Source organism: Brassica napus, chromosome C4, assembly GCF_020379485.1.
Source record: "Brassica napus cultivar Da-Ae chromosome C4, Da-Ae, whole genome shotgun sequence".
Classification (NCBI taxonomy): domain Eukaryota; kingdom Viridiplantae; phylum Streptophyta; class Magnoliopsida; order Brassicales; family Brassicaceae; genus Brassica; species Brassica napus.
Window position 1 is genome coordinate 47,801,079 of NC_063447.1, and position 25,395 is coordinate 47,826,473.

At 34.3% G+C, this 25,395-nt stretch overlaps 3 protein-coding genes and 1 non-coding gene across 13 annotated transcripts; 3 read left to right on the forward strand and 1 right to left on the reverse strand.

Moving 5' to 3' along the window:
- Positions 1 to 2,482: 2,482 nt before the first annotated feature.
- Positions 2,483 to 5,468, forward strand: LOC106373116 (probable F-box protein At5g04010). Its single transcript, XM_013813335.3, has one exon. It carries the CDS (start codon positions 3,957 to 3,959, stop codon positions 4,809 to 4,811), a length of 855 nt encoding a protein of 284 aa, XP_013668789.2. The 5' UTR covers positions 2,483 to 3,956; the 3' UTR covers positions 4,812 to 5,468.
- Positions 5,469 to 13,397: 7,929 nt separating this feature from the next.
- LOC106375929 lies at positions 13,398 to 15,018 on the forward strand. 9 transcript variants are annotated; one of them, XM_048756303.1, is made up of 5 exons: positions 13,398 to 13,634; positions 13,723 to 13,799; positions 14,048 to 14,180; positions 14,274 to 14,553; positions 14,622 to 15,018. In XM_048756303.1, exons 1-5 carry the CDS (start codon positions 13,542 to 13,544, stop codon positions 14,633 to 14,635), a joined length of 597 nt encoding a protein of 198 aa, XP_048612260.1. In that variant the 5' UTR covers positions 13,398 to 13,541; the 3' UTR covers positions 14,636 to 15,018. The 9 variants fall into 9 exon arrangements, with proteins under 9 accessions (XP_048612260.1, XP_048612259.1, XP_048612256.1 ...); XM_048756302.1 differs by having other exon boundaries at positions 13,399 to 13,634; positions 14,265 to 14,553; XM_048756299.1 differs by having other exon boundaries at positions 13,399 to 13,634; positions 14,274 to 14,549.
- Positions 15,019 to 15,052: 34 nt separating this feature from the next.
- Positions 15,053 to 15,125, reverse strand: TRNAR-ACG. The gene has a single exon. It is a non-coding gene; the product is annotated as a tRNA-Arg (tRNA).
- A 3,913-nt stretch (positions 15,126 to 19,038) lies between these two features.
- LOC106375930 (calmodulin-binding transcription activator 3-like) lies at positions 19,039 to 24,148 on the forward strand. Of its 2 annotated transcripts, none has more exons than XM_048756305.1 (12): positions 19,039 to 19,321; positions 19,722 to 19,841; positions 19,931 to 20,046; positions 20,148 to 20,236; positions 20,420 to 20,462; positions 20,562 to 20,766; positions 20,837 to 20,935; positions 21,026 to 21,306; positions 21,383 to 21,440; positions 21,512 to 23,100; positions 23,473 to 23,790; positions 23,882 to 24,148. In XM_048756305.1, the coding sequence occupies exons 1-12, from the start codon at positions 19,282 to 19,284 to the stop codon at positions 24,008 to 24,010; spliced, it is 3,087 nt and encodes a 1,028-aa protein (XP_048612262.1). In that variant the 5' UTR covers positions 19,039 to 19,281; the 3' UTR covers positions 24,011 to 24,148. The 2 variants fall into 2 exon arrangements, with proteins under 2 accessions (XP_048612262.1, XP_048612263.1); XM_048756306.1 differs by having other exon boundaries at positions 19,040 to 19,321; positions 21,518 to 23,100.
- The last annotated feature ends 1,247 nt before the right edge of the window (positions 24,149 to 25,395 follow it).

Genomic DNA, 25,395 nt, shown 5'->3' on the forward strand with positions numbered 1-25,395 from the left:
AATCTTGGTTCATCATTATCCACTCTTCCTTCCTCTGCTTCACCGGTAACAAACACTTCACCTCCCCAACCCTCATCTCTGCCTTCGGAAAATCCTTCCTCTGTTACACCTGAACCCATTCCTTCTCATGATCCCTCTTCTACTAATGTTGCCCCTTCTCCTGCTATCTCTGTTCCTGTCCACCCTCACCAAATGCAAACCAGGAGTAAAAGCGGGATCAACAAAGCCAAGAATATTGTCTCTTTACACACAGACCTCGTCTCTCCTCTTCCTCGGTCTCATATTCAAGCTGCTCGTGACCCAAATTGGAATGCCTCAATGAAGTCTGAATATGACGCCCAAGTTGAAAGTGGCACATGGGATCTTGTGCCGCGTCCTTTAAACACTAATGTTGTGCGTTCCATGTGGTTGTTTAGTCATAAATTTAATGCAAATGGTACGCTACGACGACACAAATCACGGCTCGTCGCAAATGGAAAATCTCAACAAGTCGGTGTTGATTGTGAGGAGACTTTCAGTCCAGTCATTAAGCCAACAACAATCCGCACTGTCCTCCACCTTGCGGTCTCTCGGAACTGGCCACTACACCAACTTGACGTCAAAAATGCATTTTTACACGGGACTCTTGAGGAAACAGTCTATATGCACCAGCCACCAGGTTTCGTTGATCCAGAAAAACCAAATCATGTCTGTCTTCTCAAGAAATCGTTATATGGCCTTAAGCAATCCCCACGTGCATGGTTTCAACGTTTCACCCAGTACGCTACAAAGATTGGTTTCAAAAACAGCAAGAGCGACACATCTTTGTTCGTCTATCGCCAAGGCTCAGAACTTGCTTACCTTCTCCTCTATGTGGATGATATCATCCTCACAGCCTCTTCTTCCACTATTCTCAGGTCTATTCACTCCTCTCTCAAATCTGAATTCTCAATGACAGATCTTGGTCTGCTTCACTATTTTCTTGGCATTTCGGTTCGCAGGGACAACAATGGGCTCTTCTTGGACCAACGAAACTACGCGGCAGATATCTTACATCGCGCCAATATGTCCAACTGCTATCCATGTTCAACCCCGGTGGACACATCCGCAAAACTACATGCCGCTGATGGGCCTCCAGTCGAAGATCCAACGCTCTATCGTAGCCTCGCCGGTGCTCTACAATATCTCACTTTCACTCGCCCTGATATCGCGTATGCCGTACAACAAATATGTCTGCACATGCATGATCCTCGCGAGCCGCATTTCACTGCCATCAAACATATCCTTCGTTACCTAAAAGGAACCATAGCAGAAGGCTTACATATTTCTCCGTCCAAGACGACGACACTAACAGCTTATACAGACGCAGATTGGGCGGGTTGTCCGACAACACGACGCTCCACATCCGGTTTTGCAGTGTTCCTAGGTGATAACCTCATTTCATGGTCTTCTAAACGCCAACCAACGGTCTCTCGATCTAGTGCAGAAGCCGAATACCGCGGTGTGGCAAACACAGTAGCTGAAACAATATGGATACGCAACCTTCTTACCGAACTCTACTGCCCCCTTTCAACAGCAACAATTGTCTATTGTGACAATGTAAGCGCGGTATACCTCTCCACGAACCCAGTACAACACCATCGAACAAAACATGTCGAGCTAGACATTTTGTTTGTCCGCGAAAGAGTGGCTCTCGGCCAGGTTCGTGTCCTACATGTCCCCTCAGCGCATCAATATGCTGATATCTTCACAAAAGTCCTCCCTACCTCTCTATTCAAATCATTCAAGTCCAGTCTTCACGTACGAGATCACCACGTATCGACTGCGGGAGGGTATTAGCATAGGAAAGTATATATTCTTATATTCATTTAAGGTAGTATAGTTATGTGCCTCTAACGGCTCCTTTGTACAAAGTATACTATATAATGATATCAATAGAATGAGACCAATCATCGATTGGATTAAACCTAATCAAACATCATATGGACTAAGTATTAGATACATATTTCGACCCATATTATTATGAGTTATTCTTGGGTTCACCCCCTAGGGTGAATCTCTAGGTTAACCAGCCAATAGGATTTATTTATTTCAAATTCGATATCTTTTAAAAAAGGAAACAAAATAGCAGTTACAGAAAAAAGAATTAAAAAAAAAATTTTAACGTCGTCAGCAAAACACTAAACCCTAAATCCTAATCCCTAAACCCTAAACCCTTGGGTAAACCTAAACCCTTTGGGTAAACCCAAACCCTTGGGTAAACCCTAAACCCTTGGGTAAACTCTAAACCTTTGGGTAAACCCTAAACCCTTGGATAAATCCTAAACTCTAAATAAAAACACTAAATCCTAAAACTCTAAACCCTAAATCATAAACCTTGAGTGTTTTAGTGTTTAGTTATTTTGATTTAGAGTTTAAGATTTATCTTAGAGTTTAAGATTTATCCTAGGGTTTAGGGTTTACCCAAGGGTTTAGGGTTTAGAATTTAGGGATTAGGATTTAGGGTTTAATGTTTTGCTGACGACGTTAAAAAATATTTTTTTTGTAATTACTACTATTTTTTATTTATTTCTTATTACCTTTTAATTTTAAAAAGATAATATAATTTGATAATATTTTGTTTTCTTTTTAAAAAAATATCAAATATGAAATAACACAATACTATTGGTCGGCGAGATTCACCCTCTGATAAGTCTAATTATTATTGTTGATCATTACGTAGGTAATGGACTCAAGTCAATGATATCCAATACTGAAGCCTTTCTCGAGATTTTTTCTTTTTTTTTTTTTACGTCAAGGAGCAATGGCATCTCCTTGTAAATATTTAGAAAAAGTCTGACTCAATTTTTATTTGTACTCATGTTTTAATATTTTAGATTTAAATATTAATGGAAGAAATTTGGTATCAATTATTATATTAAATTAGAAGTATAAAACATAATTTACCTATTTTAAAATCTTTTTTTATACTTTTTATATTCTTTTTTTACCCATCTTAACTATTTCATTTGCTTTATTACCATAATAATTGGACATTTTTTATATTCTTAAATTTCATGCATTTATTATATTTTTGGTCATCAACTGTAGTAATTCTAGTAGAATGAAATATATTTTTCCCTTTATGCAGCTAGGGCATCCTTATCAATGATGTGAAGAGGAAGTTCTCAAAAAAATGATGTATTGTTAATTAAAACAAAAATGATGATTAATGTGGTTCTAATACCCACCCAATAAATTCTCAAAATAATTTTTTTTGAGAATTTATTAGATGAATGTTAGAATTCATCAATCATTTTTGAACTCATCAATCATTTTTATTTTAATTAACAACTAATTATCTTTTGAGAAGCTCCTCCTCGTAGCATTGATTGAGTACGTTGCTCTAAGTATATCCACAGTTTCTGTGGTGTAATGCATTGTGATGTGTGCACTTTGAAACATTCATGATAGTCAACGTGATTAAATAACAATCAAGGTGTTAAAAAGACTACTCTTAATCATGTGGGCGCTCAGCCTATATATAATTCTAAAACATGAAAAGAAAATAGGCAACATAACAAACTGTTTGGCTCTCAAATCACTGAGAGGAGAGTTACAAATTAGAGAGAAAAGATAAAATAAGTTAAGTAGCCAAATATCATTCACTCTTTTGAAAATATAAACTTGGAGAGATACGAATTCTACAAAGAACTTTCAAAGCAATTATTCATGAATTAATTAGATACGATTTTTATTCAAAATCCGTTAGCGTAAGCAATAAGAATATAATATTATAATTATCTTTGAACAATTAAAATTTCCAATTTTACTTTAAGTTTATCCATAAAAAAGTTGCCATTACTTTAGTTTATTCATAAAAAAGTTGCCATTTGTTATTCATAAAAAGTTGCCATTTGCCTATAAATAGTGATCAGCAATAACTTATAACCAGTCCAAACTAAAAAGGTGAATTACAGACATCAGACAACTTCGACATGTCTCCCTTTACCTCCTTCGTTGTTGCGCGTGTTTTGTCCTCTCCCTCCGCCCTGAAACAGAACCCCCTGAAACGCAAACGCTACGATGAGATCACTCAAGAGAAAGCCGCACATATGGTTGTGCCTAAAAAAGCCGACGAACATGAACATACCGAGCCACATCCACCGTCTTGGGAGGCGCTATGCGTTCTTGGTCCTTACATGGAGCCTGAGACTCTCGCCATCGCCTCTTGCGTCTCAACCACGTGGTTAGAGTGTTTCTCCTCTGACAATCTATGGAAGGCTCTCTTAACCTCAAGGTCTTCACAGCGCTCCTCTCCCTATGAGGTCGTACAAAACACCGAAACTATCTCTTACAAACACCTTGTCTCCGCTGTTGAAACGGACGCTAAACGCCGCCGAAAAGATCAAGTGGCGGAAGCCGTCAAGATACTACTCTCTGATCTCAGCTTCATCGTCCACGTTTCCACTAAAACAAAGAAAGCATCGGTTTACAAAAGGGGTAAAGATCTCGTGTTTGGTCCTAACGACAAGTTCCAAATCGAAGTCGACGTAAGCAACGCAGCTATCACTGCCGGTGAAGAAGACGTGAGGATGACGTGGCAAGTCATGTACAAGGGAAAGTTCTTCACGCTAGCGGATACGTCAAGAACGTCGTTGGACACAAAGTATGGGTGGTTCACCGAGAAACTTGAAGACAAGTGTAACCGCAAGCTAGTAGGTGACGTCAAGCCGAGATTTAACGAAGATCTTCTTGAGAAGATTGGGTTTTCCATAGTAGACTCAGATGGCTGGGGATCTCTGTTACTTGACGGGTTTTTAAGATATCTTCAGCGGTTTTTCTTGGTATGATTTTCTTACAATAGTCTCTGAGGATATCTTCGATCGAGTAGATGGCTTAGCAAGAATGTATATATAAGTTTTCTTCTAGTGTTGTTGTCCCCCTCTTTTCCTATGTACTCAATAGTATTAATGAAATTTAATCAAGGATATCCCTTTTAAGAAAACGATAGTCCATGGAACAGAGAAGTTAGTATTCACTAAGCTTGAGTTATGTTTTATATATAAATAGTTAGGGTCAGTGAAATCTGCTGAGTAAAATACTTCTGTTCACAATTCCACTAAAATACATTAAGGAGGTGTTATTGAATAGAGAATTAGAATTACGTAATGGAATTAGAGTTTGATTGTACTTCAGTGGAATTTGATGATTCCAATGTAATGCATGGGGATTTTAATAACTGCTATGGAACTTTTTTGTTTCTAAAATTAGTGGATATTTTTAATTTGCTAGGTAGTTAAGATGTGATGAACTTTTACGAAAATAAAAGAAACTGGTTTTAATCACCTTCAACCCATGATGTCGTCTCTTATCTTCAGACTTCTTAAAACGTGAATTTAGATTTGCATATCCCTAATAATCAAGCCAGTTCTTAATACATCCACATCAATTTGGAACATCTCCATCCTGGAGGAGAATCTCCTAGTTGGAGGAGAATTGTAAAAGAATTTTTTTTTTTGATGAAATTCAAAATCCAAGCCAGAAGTGTTGGATTTTGTTTACGCTTATTTCTCATACAAAAGTACATCATATTCCATTCAAATTAGATTCTAATAAAATGCAGATGATATTGAATAACAGGTGATTCTAATTCTATATGACAAATTCTCAATCCAATAACACTGTATTTCATTTCAGATTTAGATTCCATCAAACTCTATTAAACTTCCCAATCCAATAACACTTTAATTTTCTATCGAATAACACCCCGGAAAGCACGGATCGTTGCTGGTGATGAGAGGATACATTCAAAGGGACTGGATTCATTCGGTGCTAAAGCGTGCAAAGGCACAAGGTTGGCATGCTCTTAATCTAGTCAATTTATATAGTATTATCTTCTTTTTTTTGGAATTGAATGTTAAATTTAATTTAAAATCCCTTTTTACATCAAGTGTAACCTATAAAGAATGAGCAATGAAAAAAATTCTATCTTTTCCTACATTATTTCTTAAACTGCATCTTCCTCTTGATAGTTCTATCTTGTGTCAAACAAACAAGTCATTCCCTCTTCAAAAGCGACATCTCCTTTCTTCTGAATGATGGTAAACTTGTTCCTCAAATTCTTATCAATCATCTTGATTACAACTGCAACCGGTAAGGGAGATTCCTCATGCCTTCTTCGATTTCTTTATCTCCAAATAGTATGATTTCTTGATTAAAAGTGCTTGCTCTGTGTGGACTCTGTGATAAGCCTGATCAGGTCTCCCTAACTCGCAGTGTACTGATTTCTAAACACTCTTTTCATCAAAACCTCTCATAGTGCTGAATATGAACACTCAAAAAAATAGATGATATTATGTTAGAAGTTAGCTTCATATTGTTAATTATTAGAATGGTTGATTACAAACTAAAAATTATGTATAATGCTATTATTAACATTTTCTATTTTGATATATTTTTCTGTTTAATAATTTGAAAAATTAAACTTGCAAGTTTAGTTTTCGTTTCCATTATATTGTTTACCAACCTACTTAAAAACAAAAAAAAAAAGGAAATACCCACAAAATTGAATGATGAGAGATGTGAGTTTCACTACCATCCTTCATTAACCAGAAGTTAGAGCATCCCCGTTAGTGAACTTATGGGGGGTTCACACAGACTCCCAAAAAAAAAATATTAAAATAATGAACAGTGATGAATCTGTCCCTTCTCAGTTCTCCCCAATAAACCTGCGTCCGGCGAGTTCATCACTGTTTCGCGGGCCGCCACGTGTCGTGGCGGCCCGCGATTGGTTCTATTTTTTTTTAATCAAACAAAAAAATTAATAATAAAAAATTATAAACTTGAACCCCAAGAGGGGGTTCACTAATGGGGATGCTCTTATACCCTTTAACTAACTAATATTAAGATCGCGACAAAAAAACTAACTAACATTAAGATATCTCTTTTTATATATGTCAATGTACAAATATGTTTATAAATGTATTTAAATTGTTTATTAATCATAACTTTTTAAAAATATAAATATAGATTGTTTGATGCTTATTAACTACTACAACACTGATAGAATATATTTTATTATAATTTATGTTTGTCTTTCTAGTCAAATGACATAAAAAAATTACTCCATATGCGCAATGTCTAACTTCGTTTGTATTTACCAATTTTTACAATGAAAATATGATTATTATATACTTATTATATATGTATTTGAAATACGCTTATTTAATTCTTTAAAATTCATACTGATAGTATAATATTAGTTTTAGATTTTAAACATGATAAATATTTTGATGATTTTTTTTAAAATATTAATATTTAATTCTTAGCTATAAGAAAAGGGAAAATAAATAAATAGAAATTTAACTAACCTTAAGTAATTTTTATTAAAATAATACTATATAAAATCTGTAATATATATTAGATATATCTTCTACTTGATCTAGTTACATTATAAATTAATGCCGAACTATGATGTTTTATTAGCTCACATATATTTTTTTCCTAATTGTAAATATTATTAAAAATATTAACTAATTTATTTGGTGAATTTCTTTAGATTGTTTTTATTATGTTTTCATATATTTTATTAACATTGTTGTTCAAATATCTTTCTTTGATAGAACTTGTGTGAGATCATTTTAAATTTTATATGTTATGTTGATCGCTTTTAATAAAGTTTCATAAGCATGGATCATGTAACTTTTATAGGTGAAGTACATTAAATGCGTATAAAGAGTCACTATGTGCTTTTTTATTGTTAATGACCTAATTTTAGAGCTTTATTGTAGATTATAAAAATATTTAGATTTGTTTCATAAAAACTTATCAGATTACTTTAATGAAGATTTGGATTATAATTTTTTAGAAACATTTGTCTGTCTCAAAACATAATATTAGTAGTGTTACTAAAATTTAATTGCTAATGAGTAAAATGTCAATTCATTTCTTTGATAAAAGGAGAAAACACATAAATAAACAGAACTAACAATTTGCGTCTTACACAATTGAATTACTTTTACCATCATTTATTTTACATACAACTTTGTAAACATAACGTAAGAAAAGAATGAATTGGATCGATAAAAATAACCAAAATTAACCATTGTTTTGTTAAGAAACTTGTTTAACCTGTTATAAATTTAGATGATTTCTTATAGACAGTACCAATGTAAATAAGAATATTTTAAATATTAAATTTCAGTTTAACTCTTTATTTATTTTATTAATTTCAGTTTAACTCCATATATGTTTTTATGATAGAGGCTATACGCTATTAAAATCATTCACAAATAATTTAAAATATCAGAAAATATGTCAAATCAGCATCGTAGTTTAATATTTATAAAAATATTAAAATTTCTAAAAACAAATCTATCAAAATAAACTTAAAAATATCACTTAAGAGAAAAAAAATAAGTAAACTAATCTTAAAGAAGTAAATTTATATATATATTGGTGACAGCTTGTCCAGTGAGAATGCTGTTAAAAGGTGTGGTCATGGGTTCGAGGCTCACCAACAACCTAATTATGGAGTTAGAGAGAACTCATAATAGAGGGGTTGAGGTCGGTGCGCTGTGAGCATGGAGCCCACGGGGCAGGTAGTTCCCACGGGGCGGGTTGTCACAGTAAAGCTCTCGTCTTTGGATAGAGTGTTCCATTCTTTGCAAGTGGATTTTACTGGTTTGAGAGATTTTATCGAGACCTTAGAGAGTATCTCCTCTACCAAATCCAGTGAAAGATCAGTAATCATCGTCATTGTTTCCGTATAAATTAATTAAGGTTTCTATCTCTTAGGGTGGCCCTCTCTATTTTCTTTTATAGCTAAGTATTTCTGATTAAAAACTGTTTTCCTTTTCCAATTTGGTTTTCTAAAGATTTAGAGTCAGTTTAGTTATTTTTATCGAAATATTACGAAGGTAATGACACTGTTACTATTTTTTTTACATATATATACTAAAAAGGAAAAAATATGTTTCGTACTAAAACAGTAAAACATTTTTTCTATAATGTCACTAGGATTTGGGAAAACAATATATAATTTAAAATAGTAATGATATATGTTAAGGAGTATTCATAATGCTTTATTATTTTATCTGATATGAGATATTATTATAATAGAAACAATAACGTACTTGATAAGACCAAACCGTATTTGTGTAACTGCATGTGTTGCAAACTAAGGATTTGTCTGCTTGCCTTAGTTTACATTTACACTTAGTGCATGCAATGAACTACCAGTCATACTGAGACAAAATGTCCACGATAGTAGCAAAACAACAAAAGGTGCATGTCTGCAACAATAGTACTATCATAGTAGGAGCTAGACAGATTTCTTTAACAGATTCACTGGGAAAAATCGTTTTTCATACCGGTGGAGTGTCATTTTGGTGGACTTGATCAAGTTCAGAAATTGTAACAGTTTCTTTCTTTGTAACCTTACTGCCATAGTTTCTGGCTTTGACACTCCTCTACTTATCAAGTTAATATTTTTCTATTTAAAGTTCTAAAGTTAATTTTCTCAAAATAAAATTAAAATCAAATAAGTTAAACAAAGAAAAAAAAGTTCACGAAAAATAATTAACTTGTTACATAAACTAAATATTTGAAAATTAAAAATAAAACTTTTACTAACAAAAAAGGAACAAGTTAAGGAATCAAGTTAAAAAAAAAATTCAAATAATCATGTACATAAAAAAATAAAAATCAATACAAAACGATAAATTAACAAATATAAAAATTATCTTAAAAGTTAGATTGGTATTTATATTAATTTATTTAAAATTTAACATAAAAGAGTTTCACAAAAAAAAACAAAATTATGTCCATATATGTTTTTATGATAGAGGCTATACGCTATTAAAATCATTCACAAATAATTTAAAATATCAGAAAATATGTCAAATCAGCATCGTAGTTTAATATTTATAAAAATATTAAAATTTCTAAAAACAAATCTACCAAATAAACTTAAAAATATCACTTAAGAGAATGATGTTAAAAAGTGAGGTCCTGGGTTCGAGGCTCACCAATAACCTAATTATGGAGTTAGAGAGAACTCATAATGGAGGGGTTGGGGTCGTGCGCTGCAGCACTGTGAACCTGGAGCCCACGGGGCAGGTAGTTCCCACGGAGCGGGTTGTCGCATTTACAAAGAAACACTCAGCCAAAGAGTTTCCCATGTTCTTGAATTTTGATGGTTATCGTTTTAGAAAAAGATTCAGTCTCCACAGAATTCATAGCATCAAAGACTTGACATGTATAAAGGAGATAGCTAAACTACATATTCCTCTCGATTTACTGATAGTCAATCAGTGTGACGGCTTATTGTTATGCTTAGCCAAGGGTGAGGATGACAGTCTAGTGGTATGGAACCCGTATTTGGCTCAAACCAGATGGATTGAACTCAGAAATAGGAGGATCGAAACAAATCAGTATGCTATTGGATACGACAACAGCAAGAACCATAAAGTCTTGGTGCTTTTTGATAATCATTTAAAGCATGAAATCTACGATTTTAAGTTGAGTTAATGGAGGGTACTTGATATCAACAATCCTACCAATCCTAAACGGAGACGGAAGAGAGGTGTGTCATTGAAGGGAAATAGTTACTTTGTTGTTGATGGGAAACTATTAGGTTTCGATTTTACTAGAGAGAAATTTGGACCGTGTATGGATCTACCATTTGACAGTAGTGATAAATTTGGGGATGATGGGATTCGATGTTCTTGTGTAAGAGGAGAGCAGCTTGCGGTGCTATTTCAAAAGTACCTATATGAATTTGTGATATGGATTACAACTAAGATTGAGCCAGATGCTGTGTCGTGGAGCAGTTTCCTTAAAGTTGATATGAAACCTTTCGTTGGGGCGGACCATTGGTTGGAAGTTGAGAGTTTCTTCATTGAAAATGACTACAAAGATAAATGTTATGTGGTAGGAGAGGATGGATGCTACCAGAAAAAAACATATATGAAAGATATTAGGGCTCTGCAAATAACCCGGATTCGAAGAACCGAACCGAACCCGATCCGAAAAAGTAGTACTAAACCCGAACCGAAATTAATTAAATATCCGAACGGGTTCAAAATTTTGGTATCTAAAGAACCGAAACCGAACCCGACCCGAACCGAAGTATCTCGGGTACCCGAATGTAACCGAAATAGATTTATATACCTAAATATATTACTTATTTTTAGATTTAATATATATTATTTTTAGATTTAATATATATTAAAAACATCCAAAATATATAAGATACTTTTAAGTTCTCTAAAATACTTGAAAATATACATAAATAGTCAAAAGTAAATGTCTAAAATAGCTAAAATATATTCAAAACACCAAAATGTTTGAAATATCTATTGATTTTCTATCCAAATATTCAAGTCAAACCAATTTATATGTTAATTTTAGGCATTTTGACATATATTATACAAATTTATATGTAATATATTATTTTGTTTTATAGATTTTGAGAAATTTTAAGCATATAATGAATATTAAAATTTTAAAAATAATTTAAATTGATTATCCGAACCCGAACCGAACCCGCAAAGATCCGAACCGAACCCGAACCGAAATTTAGAAATACCCGAATGAGGCTGAAATCTTTAAACCCGAAAACCCGAAACTCGATTAGATCCGAACCGAACCCGAATGGGTACCCGAATGCCCACCCCTAAAAGATATTGTGGTCTCTTATGCTCCAAGTTTGGTGCAGATCCAATAATCAAGGTTGCCTTCATGAGGCAAGAGAAAAGATTATTAGTCAGTAGCTTGTTTGTTTCTTGCATCACTTCTTTTTATTTAATTAATTATTGTTTTGGAAAAAAACCTGGTCAATTGCTCCTATCTATAGTTTAACATGCTTGGCTGATATGAAACTATACTTGATTATATTGACGAATGACCCTATCTTTGATATCCGTCAAGTTTCATATATATATTTCTTGATGAATACAAAATTTTGTGTTGTATTCAGTTTAGGATTTGATTAATAAAAGTTAAGAGATTTCTCTTTATTTCTTGTTTTCGGCTAGAACATAGGTGTTCTCAACGAATTTAAGAAGACATTGATCTTAGATATTTTTAGACTAAATAAGATCTTTATGTTATTATAGCTTCCGTTATACCAGGTGATATCAGAGCTGCATATCTTTGATTTCTTAATCGAGGAACGATTCTGGAATCATGTTGAAGAGAACATTTATTTTTTCGCAAAGGAAAACTTATTTTCTGAAAATGAAGACACCATTTATATCGATATTGTTGGTGATCCAATATTCAATATATATGATGATGTTGTTATGGAAGAGAAAGACGCTCATGTTCAAAATTCTATTTGTGACGATGATGAAAACAGTTTCATCAAAATTGCAAGGATGAGTGATGGACATGTGGTGGCTGTCTGGGAAGATGGATTCACTACTACTAAAAATCTCCATGTCATATCGACAAAAGAAGACGTCAAGTATGTATTCAACAGCACTAGAAGCCAATCAGATGTCTCCTTGGAGTTTTGGAATAAAAAAGGAGGTTTCATGCAAATTATGGAAATTTTGGCTAAAGGCAATACGTGTCTTATAATTTGTTTGGAGAGGAATAATAAGAAGGTCAAGAGATACCACTTGAAGAGTCTCAAAAAAATAAGGTTTCATGTGAAGATTTCAAGTCTTGAAGGTTTTGGGGTTGAAGATCACGGTTAAGATTCGAATCTTTTCCAACCTAGAAAAAATGATATAGAGAGATATTTGGATGTTGAAAAAAAAAAAAAGGAGAGATATTTGGATATATTCTAAATATTTTGATTATCTAGTTTATAGTTATTTTTTAGTATTTATCTTAATTAGTTAGAATTATCTTAAGTATTTTTAATAGTTTTATTTTTATTTAGTTTTCATATAAATAAGCAGTCTTATGCCTAGAGATGTATTCAGTTTATGATTTGATTAATAATAGTTAAGAGATTTTTTTTTATTCTTTGTTTTCGGCTAAAACATAGAGAGGTTCTCAACGAATTTAAGAAAACATTGATCTTAGGTATTTTTAAACTAAATAAGATGATTGTGTTATCGTTACGTTACATCAATGACATGCGTCGATCCGTCAAATAGAGCGTTTTAACAGTAAAAATTAGGATCATACCAGCAATATACTAAAACGTAATCCAACAGGCCACAGAAAATGAATCATTTCTTGTTACTAGATTTTTAATGATTTATATACATTTTTCTATGAAACTGTATCCAAAGTCTAATTTCTTATTTTTCTATTTAAGTTTATATACAGTTATACGGTCCCAAACCAATCGTGAATTAGTGATGTACCTGATCAACCAAATTATACAAGTAAACCGGTTCAATAATCTTAAATAAACAAAATAAATCGAATTTGTCGATGAAAACAAACCAAACCGCTGGGTTGTCGATTCTCAATTAAAATTTTTAAGTGTAAAATAAAAAAAGAAACCTCCACTAAAATTAGAAAAACAAAGCTGTTGACAGAAAGAAAAAAAAAGATCAGCCTTCTCACAAGCACTATTTACAGTTACAAAAAAGACGAAATCAAATCAAAAAGAGATTATGGAGCGATCAAGCGATCCCCATCATTCCACCGCCGATCTTCTCTCTTGGCCCCAGATCCACCACTCCTCCGCCGCTAATCCCTCCAACCAGGTCCGTTCTCCCCCCCCCCCCCCCCCGATATCTCATCCTTCGTCGTCTGATTCAGTTTCAATTCCAAAATTTCTATTTTCTTTTGCAGCCGTCTGATGACATCGGCGACGTCCTCGGCCGTGGTGGCAGAACCACCAACAAGGAAGCCGAATCGCTTAATAAGAAGTAACCATTCCCTATCTCTTCCTGATTTCAATATTTCAATTTTTTGAATTTTACTGAAATTAGGAAGAAACGGTTTTACTGAACGAAATGTGATTTAGGGTTTTCGTCTGATACATAGCTATTGAATCTTTTTAATAGAATTGAGTTTGTTACATTACATGGTTTAGTATAATATATTACAGTGGTTAGTGTAAAGGAAGCTAAACCACCGGTTTAATATATAACCGGTATGATGATGTACCTTTCAGTGTTTCATACAGGAAGAACTGTTCTGGCCACAAGCTAAAAGAGATGAATGGTAGTGATATCTTCTCTGATAATGGTAACGTAACCAACGGTGATCCAACTCACACTTCAAGAATCCATTACCATCATGATCAGGTAACTTCTTCTTCTGCTTGTCTCTTCTCCCATTCTTTGTAAGGATTATTCATTCAGAATGGTTGGTTACTCTCATTTTTGCAGGATACTCAGATATCTTTCTGCGGCGAAGAGAACAGCGTTGCTGCGACTCCTAAGAAACCAACAACCTCTTCAGCCGAGGCTGCAAAGCTTAAGGAGTTGGGCAGGTCTGTGCAAACACAGGCCGACTCCAAGAGCAAAAAGAAGCAGTTATCGAGCTCCAAGACCAAAGCAATCACTGGTCGCGACATCTTTGCATCTCCTCCTCCTCCTGAAACCCAAGTAGCTGCAACAAAACAGCAAGTTAAAGGAAACAAGAACTTGGAGGAATCTGCTAAAGCCTCCAATGCAAGTACTAAGTTCGTTATTTTTTTTACTTTGTGATGGCTATAGATTGACAATTGCATCGCTTTTTAACAGGGGCAAAGCCGTAACACTGAAGAACATGTTGTGAAGTCATCAAGGAAGATACACAACAACCCCAAGTTTCAGCAACTCACGAGCAACGGTATCTTCAAATCTGATAAGATCCCTCCTGGGTATTCAGAGAAGATGCATAGCTCAGCTAAATCGCGGGAGATGAGGGGAAACAATATATTTGCAGACGGCAAGTCCGAGTATCGGGATTACTATGGTGGAGCGAGGAGGCCTCCGGGTGGTGAGAGCAGCCTTTCCTTGGTCTAAAATGAGTTCAAGTTTTAGGTTTCGTAGGGTTTGGTTTTCCTAAAGATGCTGTGACCAAAGTGGTTTGTTGTTCGTGTGGTCTGTTGACGATGGTCTCATTTTATAATATAAAACGTACGTCTTTTGTAGTTCATAATATTTCGGACATGATTCTAAAAAACAGTAAACGACTCCACTGGACATCGAACCCAGAATCTCTGGTTTCGTAGACCAGCGCCTTATCCATTGGGCCATGGAGTCTTTGTGATAAAGTCCAACAATCATCATAAGTGGAATGCTGTTCAAACAAATGGTTGGGGATGAGACTTCTCTCAGAGCTTGGATTGATCTGAACTTGACGATTTGTTAATTGAATGCTGTTCAAACAAATGGTTGGGGATAAGACTTCTCTTAGAGATTGGATTGATCTGAACTTGATAGTTTGTTAATTGATCGACACCACCTCCAAGAAGTGAAACCTGCGAAACTTAAGAAAATCACTACAAGAAAACATGCGCATAACGACGAAACTTTACACCAAATTTCAGTCGTAATTTGAGTACATGTAATTTTACAATGAATTACCAACTTAGAAGAAGAGTCGTTGTAAAAGTGTAAATTAACGAACAGTGGACGATTACAACTCATTTAAGAGTAAAAAAAGAGTTAAAATAATATGTTACATGGAACAGATTTCTAGGGATCTTTCAAGAGATTATTGAAGTAGATTTTTACCGGTTATTGAAATTGAAATGTGTCCTTTTCAAATGTAAATGGTTCAACCATGTCGTCATTAAAAAATTGGAGTTTTTGATGTCAACGTTGGATGAACATACAACAAATTTGAGTCTTTCTTATTAATCATGTTAGCTTCATTTCATACCCTCATATTAAAGATTCTAGAACAACTAGGTTATGTAGTATTAAAGTTACATCTCATGGCTGAATAGTCGGTGGAGAAGAACCACTTTGCAACAATATTCATGGATAAATGAAGTCGAAGTACATGAACAACAATCGATTCCATCTTTCTTACTGATCCGAATAACCCTGAATACAAAAATATTCCTGGTGATATGACAGATGAAGCAAATGAAAACGAGTTTGGTTAAAATGGTGATCAATTTAGTGATGATAACTCGAATGGTGAATCGGAATGTAAGTGTTATTCATAATGTTTTCTGCTCAAACAATATGTTTTATTTGAATAAAATTGAAGGATGCTGGCACATGGTAGGACGTCTAGGATGGCTTATAGATGATATTCAGACTCTCATTGCTTCCATAAATAATTTTTAATCGAATAAAATTGAAGGATTTGAAGATTTTTCATAAACAATGTCGGTTTGACCCATTTAGTAAACATGATGGATCTTCTTTTTGAATCGGGTTACTGGTTTGGTTCTCCCTATTTGGACTCCCTGTAGGCTCTACTGGGTTGTCCAAATGAATTTAGTTGAAGCTCATTTGTGGTCGTACTTGCATAGACTGAAATATAGATGATATGGTCCATCGGGTGCTGAGAAGATTGTATGTCTTGTCAAATTTGTATATTTTTGGTAGGTTATTACACGTTTTTACGAGGTTTGGTTTAAATAATAAAATATGAGAATTTGAGACTGTTTTTAAGTTTAGAAAAATTATGTTTAGGTTTCAAGTTTTTAGATAACCTTTTGATGAAGTAGCAACATGAGGAAATGAAATCTTACTCTATATAGAGATATGGTATTATTAATTGGATAAAATTTTGTTATGTCTGAGTCATAAAAATATTAAGTACATATAGAAAGATCTTTTTTTTTGTTTTTAATTTTCATTATAAAGAAATATTTAATATGACTTAAACTAGTAGACCTATTTAAGAAACAAATCTAGAAAAATATATTAGAATTAAATATTGGATAAGTTTGAAAATGATATAGTTCACAAGCTTTTTCCAGTATATAACATACAGTCTCATGATTGAAATATCTTTGTCCCGATCTAATTTCAGTCAAATCATTTATAAGGCATTCATATGGTTCCGCCAAAAGATCCACACTACCTAAGCTATTTCACAAATGAATGTAGCTTTTGCAAGAAAATTATAATTGAAAAGCAGAATGATTGTGTTGTTGTACATAAAAATACAGTGAATCTCCATTTTGTAGCGAAGAATGTCGAAAAGAACAGTTGAAGACCGATAAAATGAAGAAGAAGAAAATGAAAGAAGATAAATTAAAAAAAAAGGAAGTTGAATTATACTGTAGAAAATTTATTAAATGTATGTTTTTTTACCTAACAGTATCCTATCAATATATTATTTTATTAAAATTAAATATAATATTACACAAAATTAAATAAAAAACTTAAATTTGAAATTTGAAATATTATTTAAAAACTTATTCAATATATTATCCACTGTAACTTTCACACAACAAAAAAACTTAAATATGATTTTATTTGCTTTAAATTCTTTATTCAAAAACATATGTTATGTTTATGATATTTAGACAGACTGTTTCATTTAATTTGTTAAACCAAATTATAAACCAATATTGTATCTTCTCAAATATTCATCTATCATACATAACACAAGATATAAAAATTAGTAATTCAACTGGCCATAACATTTTCTAATAAAAGATGAGAACATTATAATTCTCATGAAATAATATTTATAAAATGATGAATCTGATAAGCTTCCATGTCAATCCTTCATCTCTCATGGATGTTAATGAAAAGATTGGTACAACCTTTCAATCAAATTTTAGAATTTCGTATGGTCTACATATTCATAAATTAAAAGGACCGGCTCATTAAATATTTTAACCAAATTTATCGGTTAGTATGTGAGGCAATAAAAATATAAAAATCAAATCTTTAATGAAATATATATCCAAATAATTGTAAGATCAATTTCTTATATTCGAGGCGAAAATAACCGTCAAATCATCTAGAATTATTATATTGCTTGTAAACAATAAAAACGAACCAGATAATATATTTAGAACACTTAAAATTATGAAATATCTAATACAAAATGGTTTTTAGAGTTAGTGTTTACAGCTGATTAGTTTAATCTCTAACAAAAAGTTGATATTTAGATATTTATTTATGAGAGTAGTCTTCTGTGATTAACTAGAAACATAAATAAACATGAATATTGCTAACGTCATAGTTATAAATAATTAAGTTATAAATTTCAAAAATAAGCCCTAATATTAACAAAGGACAAATCTCCAAAATAGCACATTTCTAAGTTTATATCACAAAAATAGCAATCCAAAACTAAAATGACCAAAATAGCATATTTCTATGTTTATCTTTTGAAAATTTTAATTTTTTTATTTTTCAAAATTTGAAATCTTATCACCAAAATCTCATTTCTCAACTCTAAACCTAAACTTTAAACTCTAAACCCTAAACCCTAAACCCTAAACCCTAAACTCTAAACCCTAAACCCTAAATCATAAACCCCACCTTTTAACTCTAAACCCTAAGTTTGTGACTTTTGATAAAACATTAAGCGCTATTTTTGTGACTTTTGACCTTGAGTGCTAGTTTGGAAACAAAAACTTAATTTAGTGCTATTTTTGTCTTCTTCTCATTAACAAATACAATAGATTTTCAAAAAGAAAAACCATGGTAAAAACTACAACAATCATCGTCTAAAAGGGTTTCTCAAAATATGTTCAAAGACTCTTCTCCATTTTTCTACAATCTCTTTCTTATTTTTTTTTGTTTTTTAAGTAATATTTTGGGTGAAAAAGACTATTTTGATGTGTGTGCTCTTATGGGTTTAAGTTACTTATGTTTATAGGCGAAGTAACATTCCATGCCTGGAGATTTTTAATGGGCTTAAAATACGTCAAAGGGAATTGCCAAACCGGATAAAAAATGTATAGGTTGCCGTTACCTCAGATTAGTATAGATTTTTCGAAAAAACTTTTTGGGTAATTACTAATTTTAAGATGTTTAAGTGAATGGCTGTAATCAGAGTCGGTGAAGATAGTTCACCGAATTAAGATTTCATTTTATAAAACTTAATTATAGAGTTGATTAGCAGCTTTATTACAAGGAATTATAAAGCAGGATATAGTGCGAACACGTGAACAAATAACCCATTTTATAATTTAGTACAGAAAGATTAATTATTAATGAATAAAAAAAAGGCAGAGTCGCGGAAGCTGCATCAGAGGAAATTGACTAGAAATTCAATTTCGGCGGCCATCTCTCTCTCTCTCTCTCAGTACTCAGATGCTTCCTTGGTCGATTTCTCATCTTCACTTTGATCCTTTCGATTCTCGTTTCCACCTCTTTTGATTACTCTGTTTCTCTAAGAAGAAGAAGAAGAAGAAAGCTTTCACTTTTACTGTTCCAAGTTTTTTTTTTGTTGATGTCTGCTTTGAGACTCTGAGATCGCAAAAAGGAATCCATGGCGGAAGCAAGACGATTTAGCCTTAATAACGAACTAGGTGATCTCATAATATTTCTTTTTGTGTATTTTTTATGGGTCAAATATATATCTAGTTAAAAATCTTTAATATGTTTCGATCTATTAAGTTGTTTAAGTTGAAAACAAAACAAATCTAATTCTTGGTTTAGCTATTGTTTATGGTTTGTATAAGCTGAAAAGATTTGGACATGTAATCTTTGGTTGAGAACAAAAGAAAGAAAGGGTTCAGCTATTATATTGAGTTGGGTTTACTTTAGTTAGCTGCTTTCTAATAGGAAGTTGACTTTTTTTTTTAGCTGCACTAGATTTGAAGCTACCAACCAAATGTACTAATAGAGTGCCTTTAAAAGCTTTACAGATAGAGGAGTGATCTCAGACTTTTTTTTTTTTTTTTTTTTTTTTTTTTGTTTCCTCCGCAGATGTTGGCCAAATACTTTCAGAAGCAAGAAATCGATGGCTTCGTCCTCCTGAAATCTGCGAAATCTTACAGAATTACCAAAAATTTCAAATTTCTACCGAGCCACCTACTACACCTGCAAGTAAAATTCATCATCTCTCCTGGTCGTGTACACCCATTTTTTTTAGGTTTTAAGAATGATGTTCATGATGAATCACTGTTTTATTTCAGGTGGATCTGTTTTTCTGTTTGATCGAAAGGTGCTCAGATACTTCAGGAAAGACGGTCACAACTGGAGGAAGAAAAGAGATGGAAAGACGGTTAAAGAAGCTCATGAGAGGTTGAAGGTAGTAAGATCATAACATATTCTTTAATGTGATTCTTTGATCCCATACGATTTATAGGTGCCTATTAGTGATTTATCTTTGCTCATGAATATCCCCTGCAGGCTGGAAGCGTTGATGTGCTACATTGTTACTATGCACATGGACAGGACAATGAACATTTTCAAAGACGCAGTTATTGGATGCTTCAAGAGTAAGCTTATTATAACTTAAACAACATTTGCTTGCGTTATTATGTTAGATTCCCTCTTACTATGTCTTTGAAGTTGATGAGAACATTGACCTTCAAGCACTATAACTTCAAATGAATTCAATACATATAATAATCTCCTTTGCTAAGTCTCTTGTTGTTGTTTATTGTTGGTTGCCTATGCAGAGAGCTTTCCCACATAGTTTTTGTCCACTATCTCGAAGTTAAGGTTTGACTTCTTCCTGTTGTTAACTCATTTCTCTGCCCTGTTATTTTCTTTTTTTTGCGGAACCTGACATTTTGAGAGTGAAATTTGTAAATGAATCAGGGTAGTAGAGTTTCTACTTCTTATAATCGGATGCAAAGGACTGAAGATTCTACTCAAGAAACTGGGGAAGTCTACACCAGTGAACGCAATGGTTATGCTTCCGGCAGCATTAATCAATATGATCACAGCAACAATCAGTCACAAGCTACTGACTCAGCAAGTGTCAATGGTGTTCACACCCCAGAACTTGAAGATGCACAATCAGGTGCTTCTTCTTTCATACTTTAGTAGTATCTTATCTTATGCATAGCATAACTCGTACTTTCATTCTACAGCATACAATCAGCAGGGGAGCCCCATACTTTACTCACATCAAGCACTTCAGCAGCCTCCAGCTACTGGTTTTGATCCTTACTATCAGATGTCTTTGACACGTAAGCTCTCGGTGACCTGATTTGATGATACTTACAAAACGTCATATGGTATTTGATTTTTAATTTTTTTTTTTTTTTTTTGGTAAGCAGCGAGGGATAGCTATCAGAAAGAGATTCACACAATCCCCTCGTCCACTATGGTAGAAAAAAGCAGAACTATCAACGGTCCTGTTGTAACAAATAGCATAAAAAACAAAAAATCCATTGATTCCCAAACCTGGGAAGAGATATTGGGAAATTGTGGTTCTGGAGGCGAAGGTTTACCTATGCAGCCTCACAGTGAGCATGAAGGGCTTGATCAAATGCTCCAAAGCTACTCTTTTACTATGCAAGATTTCGCCAGTCTACAGGAGTCCATTGTCAAAAGCCAGGTACACACAGTACTATCTGAACTCCTTGTTTTTGATTGATAGTCTATGTATTAATTTTATTTTCAAACGTCTACAGAATCAGGAGTTAAGTTCAGGACTTACATCTGATCGTTCAATGTGGTTCCAAGGACAAGGTTTACACTTCACTCAGTTTGTTTGGTAAAACTTTACATGTTTTTAAAAGCTAACCTTCAATTTTTACTAGCTGTAGATATAGAGCCAAATGCGCTAAGCAATTTAGCTTCAAGTGAAAAAGCTCCATATCTATCTACGATGAAACAGCATTTGTTAGACGGTGCATTGGGCGAAGAAGGCTTGAAAAAAATGGACAGTTTCAACCGCTGGATGAGCAAAGAGCTCGGAGAACTCGGAGATGTTGGTGTTACTGCTGATGCAAACGAGTCTTTTACTCACTCGAGTTCCACAGCCTACTGGGAAGAAGTTGAGAGTGAGGATGTCTCTAATGGTGGATATGTTATGAGTCCTTCCTTATCAAAGGAACAGCTCTTTACCATCATTGACTTTGCTCCAAACTGGACTTATGTGGGTTGTGAAGTGAAGGTTCTCGTTAGTGGAAAATTCTTAAAGACGGCTGAGAGCGGAGAGTGGTCTTGCATGTTTGGGCAAACAGAAGTTCCAGCGGATATTATAGCTAATGGTATCCTCGAGTGCGTTGCTCCTATGCATGAGGCTGGAAGAGTTCCCTTTTATGTAACATGTTCCAACAGGTTAGCGTGCAGCGAAGTGCGTGAGTTCGAGTACAAGGTTCTGGAGTCTCAAGGCTTTGATAGAGACACAGATGATTCTTCCACTGCTTGCAACTCTATCGAAAGTCTCGAGGCGAGATTTGTGAAACTGTTGTGCTCGAAATCTGATTGCACGCACTCCTCTCTTCCCGGGGGGAACGACAGTTATTTGTCCCAAGTGAGCGAGAAGATTAGTTTACTGCTTTTCGAGAACGATGACCAGTTGGATCAGATGCTGATGAATGAAATCTCTCAAGAGAATATGAAGAACAACCTCTTGCAGGAAGCTCTGAAAGAAAGCTTACACTCATGGCTTTTGCAAAAGATAGCAGAAGGTGGGAAAGGTCCGAACGTGTTGGACGAAGGTGGCCAAGGTGTATTGCACTTTGCTGCTGCTCTTGGTTACAACTGGGCGTTGGAACCGACGATAGTCGCTGGTGTAAGCGTTGATTTTCGCGACGTGAATGGCTGGACGGCACTTCACTGGGCAGCTTTCTTTGGCAGGGAGCTGATAATAGGTTCTCTCATAGCTCTCGGTGCATCTCCTGGAACTTTGACTGATCCGAATCCGGATTTTCCATCAGGAAGCACACCTTCTGATCTAGCCTACGCTAATGGCTACAAAGGAATCGCTGGCTATCTCTCGGAATACGCCTTGAGAGCACATGTTTCTTTGCTCAGTCTAAATGAGAAAAACGCAGAAACATCTCTAGGAGCAGCGGTTGAGGCAGCTCCTAGCCCGTCCAGCTCGGCATTAACAGACTCTCTCACAGCTGTGCGTAACGCTAGCCAAGCGGCGGCTCGGATTCATCAGGTTTTCAGGGCTCAGTCTTTCCAGAAGAAGCAGATGAAAGAGTTTGGAGACAGGAAGCTGGGGATGTCGGAAGAGCGTGCTCTTTCAATGCTTGCTCCAAAAACACACAGACCAGGAAGGGGGCATAGCGATGATTCCGTGCAAGCTGCTGCGATCAGGATTCAGAACAAGTTCCGTGGTTACAAGGGAAGAAAAGATTATCTGATTACTCGTCAAAGAATCATCAAGATACAGGTACATAACCTTTTGAACTGGAAAAAAGTTCGGTTCAGTATTCGGCTACTTCAGTTTTTAATTTTTTTATAGAAACTAACCGAAGTTTTTGGTTTCGATTATTTTGGTTAAAAATTCGGATAATTTCCGGTAGTTCAGTTAAATTTTTTGGTTTAGTAGGTTAGTTCGGTTCGAAATTTGGTTAACAATTATTTTCTTTTTTGAAAAGAAAACAAATCTGCGGAATTGAACCGAACTAACCAAAATTTTGGTTTGGTTCGGTTCGGCGAGTTCGGTTCAGTTAAAAATCGCAGCCTAAACCAAACCAATGATCTTGATTCGTTTTAGTTGTGATAATGAAATGCTTAACGGTTCAAAACTGGCAACGTGCAGGCTCATGTAAGAGGTTATCAGGTAAGGAAAAACTACAGGAAGATAATTTGGTCAGTGGGGATACTAGAGAAGGTGATATTGCGTTGGAGAAGGAAAGGAGCTGGTTTGCGTGGGTTTAAGTCAGACGCACTTGTTACCAAAATGCAAGATGGAACAGAGAAAGAAGAAGATGATGATTTCTTCAAGCAAGGTAGAAAGCAAACAGAGGAAAGGCTTGAAAAGGCTCTTGCAAGAGTTAAGTCAATGGTTCAGTATCCTGAAGCTAGAGATCAATACCGTAGGTTACTAAATGTGGTCAACGACATCCAAGAAAGCAAGGTAATGACAGTTAAATAAACTGATCTCATCATTGGTATTTTTGGTTTTGAGCATAATCTTTGTGTAATGAAAACTTGATCTTTTGGTTTAGGTTGAAAAGGCTCTTGCAAATTCAGAAGAAGCAACTTGTTTTGATGATGATCTGATAGATATTGAGGCGTTGTTGGGAGATGATGACACTTTGATGATGCCTATGTCCTCAACTTTGTGGAACGCTTGAAACCACTCTCAAGCCTATTATGTGAGATATTGTCATAGTTATGGACTTCATTAGACTTGTAAATTCTTATGTAATCCACTCTTTTATCATGTTATGTAACTGCATTCATTATCACTCTAATTTATATATTTAACGAAATGAACATAAATCAACTTATAACCAAATAGTGTAACCTCGTCATTAAACTCTACATGGTCGAGACGGCTTCCGATATGAACCACAACCGTAAAGAGAGAGTATTCAGTGTCCACATATTCTTACAGTGTGTTGCTGAGTTTCAGTTCTAGTGGGAAGACTACTCTGTAAAATAGCTTCTTGTGTAACTAAGATGTGTGGTGGTTTCTTGATCTCCAGCTTCTTCTGCGCTTCTTGTAAACTGCACAGTTAGCATAGTATGAAACTGAAACTTTGAAGGTAGCACTAAGTACTACTAATTAGAAGGAGACCTCCTTTTAAACAATTCCATGTAGGCTTCTGTTGTATAAATACAGGTAATAGTGGTAAATGCAAGGCCAATACTTAAGAAAAAGGGAGATTCAGCATTTTTAAATGCAGCAGTTGTCACAAAAGAATTTGTCTTCAGCGTGCAGATTTTCTGTGGAGCTGAAGTTTCTTAAAGATCTCTTTTCATTTACAGTCCTGCCATTAGTTACAGACACATCCATTTAACCTTTAAGAACTGATATGCATGGTTCTCTACGGAATAATTACTCAGAAAATATACTTTTTTATTGTCAAAAATCCATTTCAAGAAGATCAAAATGCTCAGTACAACATTCATTTTTAAGCTTTCTCTTAATACATGAGAGATATTTATATAAAAAAGAAAGAAATATATGTTGGATATTGCCAAGTGGCTGGACTAACGCTTATCTTCTAAGTTTCTCCCTTTTTCAAGTCATTTTTTAATCTTCCTACATTTGTTTTAGGGAAATTAGGTTCAATAACACCATATATATATATATATATATATAATTCAGTATCTAACAAAAAAAACTTTTCTATCTCTTCCTTTTCCTTCCTATCTCTCTCTTCTCCCTCTCTTTAAAAATTTAATTTTTTTGTTGAAATTCCTTTTGGTCCGACAGTTTGTCTAACTAAATGTTTATTAATACTTCTACACCAGTATGTTGGGATTCTTGAAGCCCATGTCCAAATCTATATTATCTGATTATTACGATATTATCCACTTTAGGTCTTAGAGGCTGATCCGCATGTATTTATTTTTAGTTTCCTTCCCAAAAGGCTTCATACTATTAGAGTTGGACATCTCTTTATATATTAGACACTCTTTGTCTAATTCTCCAATGTGAGACTTAGTTTGTTATCTCACATTATCTCCCTCAAACTAAGGATCACATTCATCTTGTGTTCCACAAGTGACT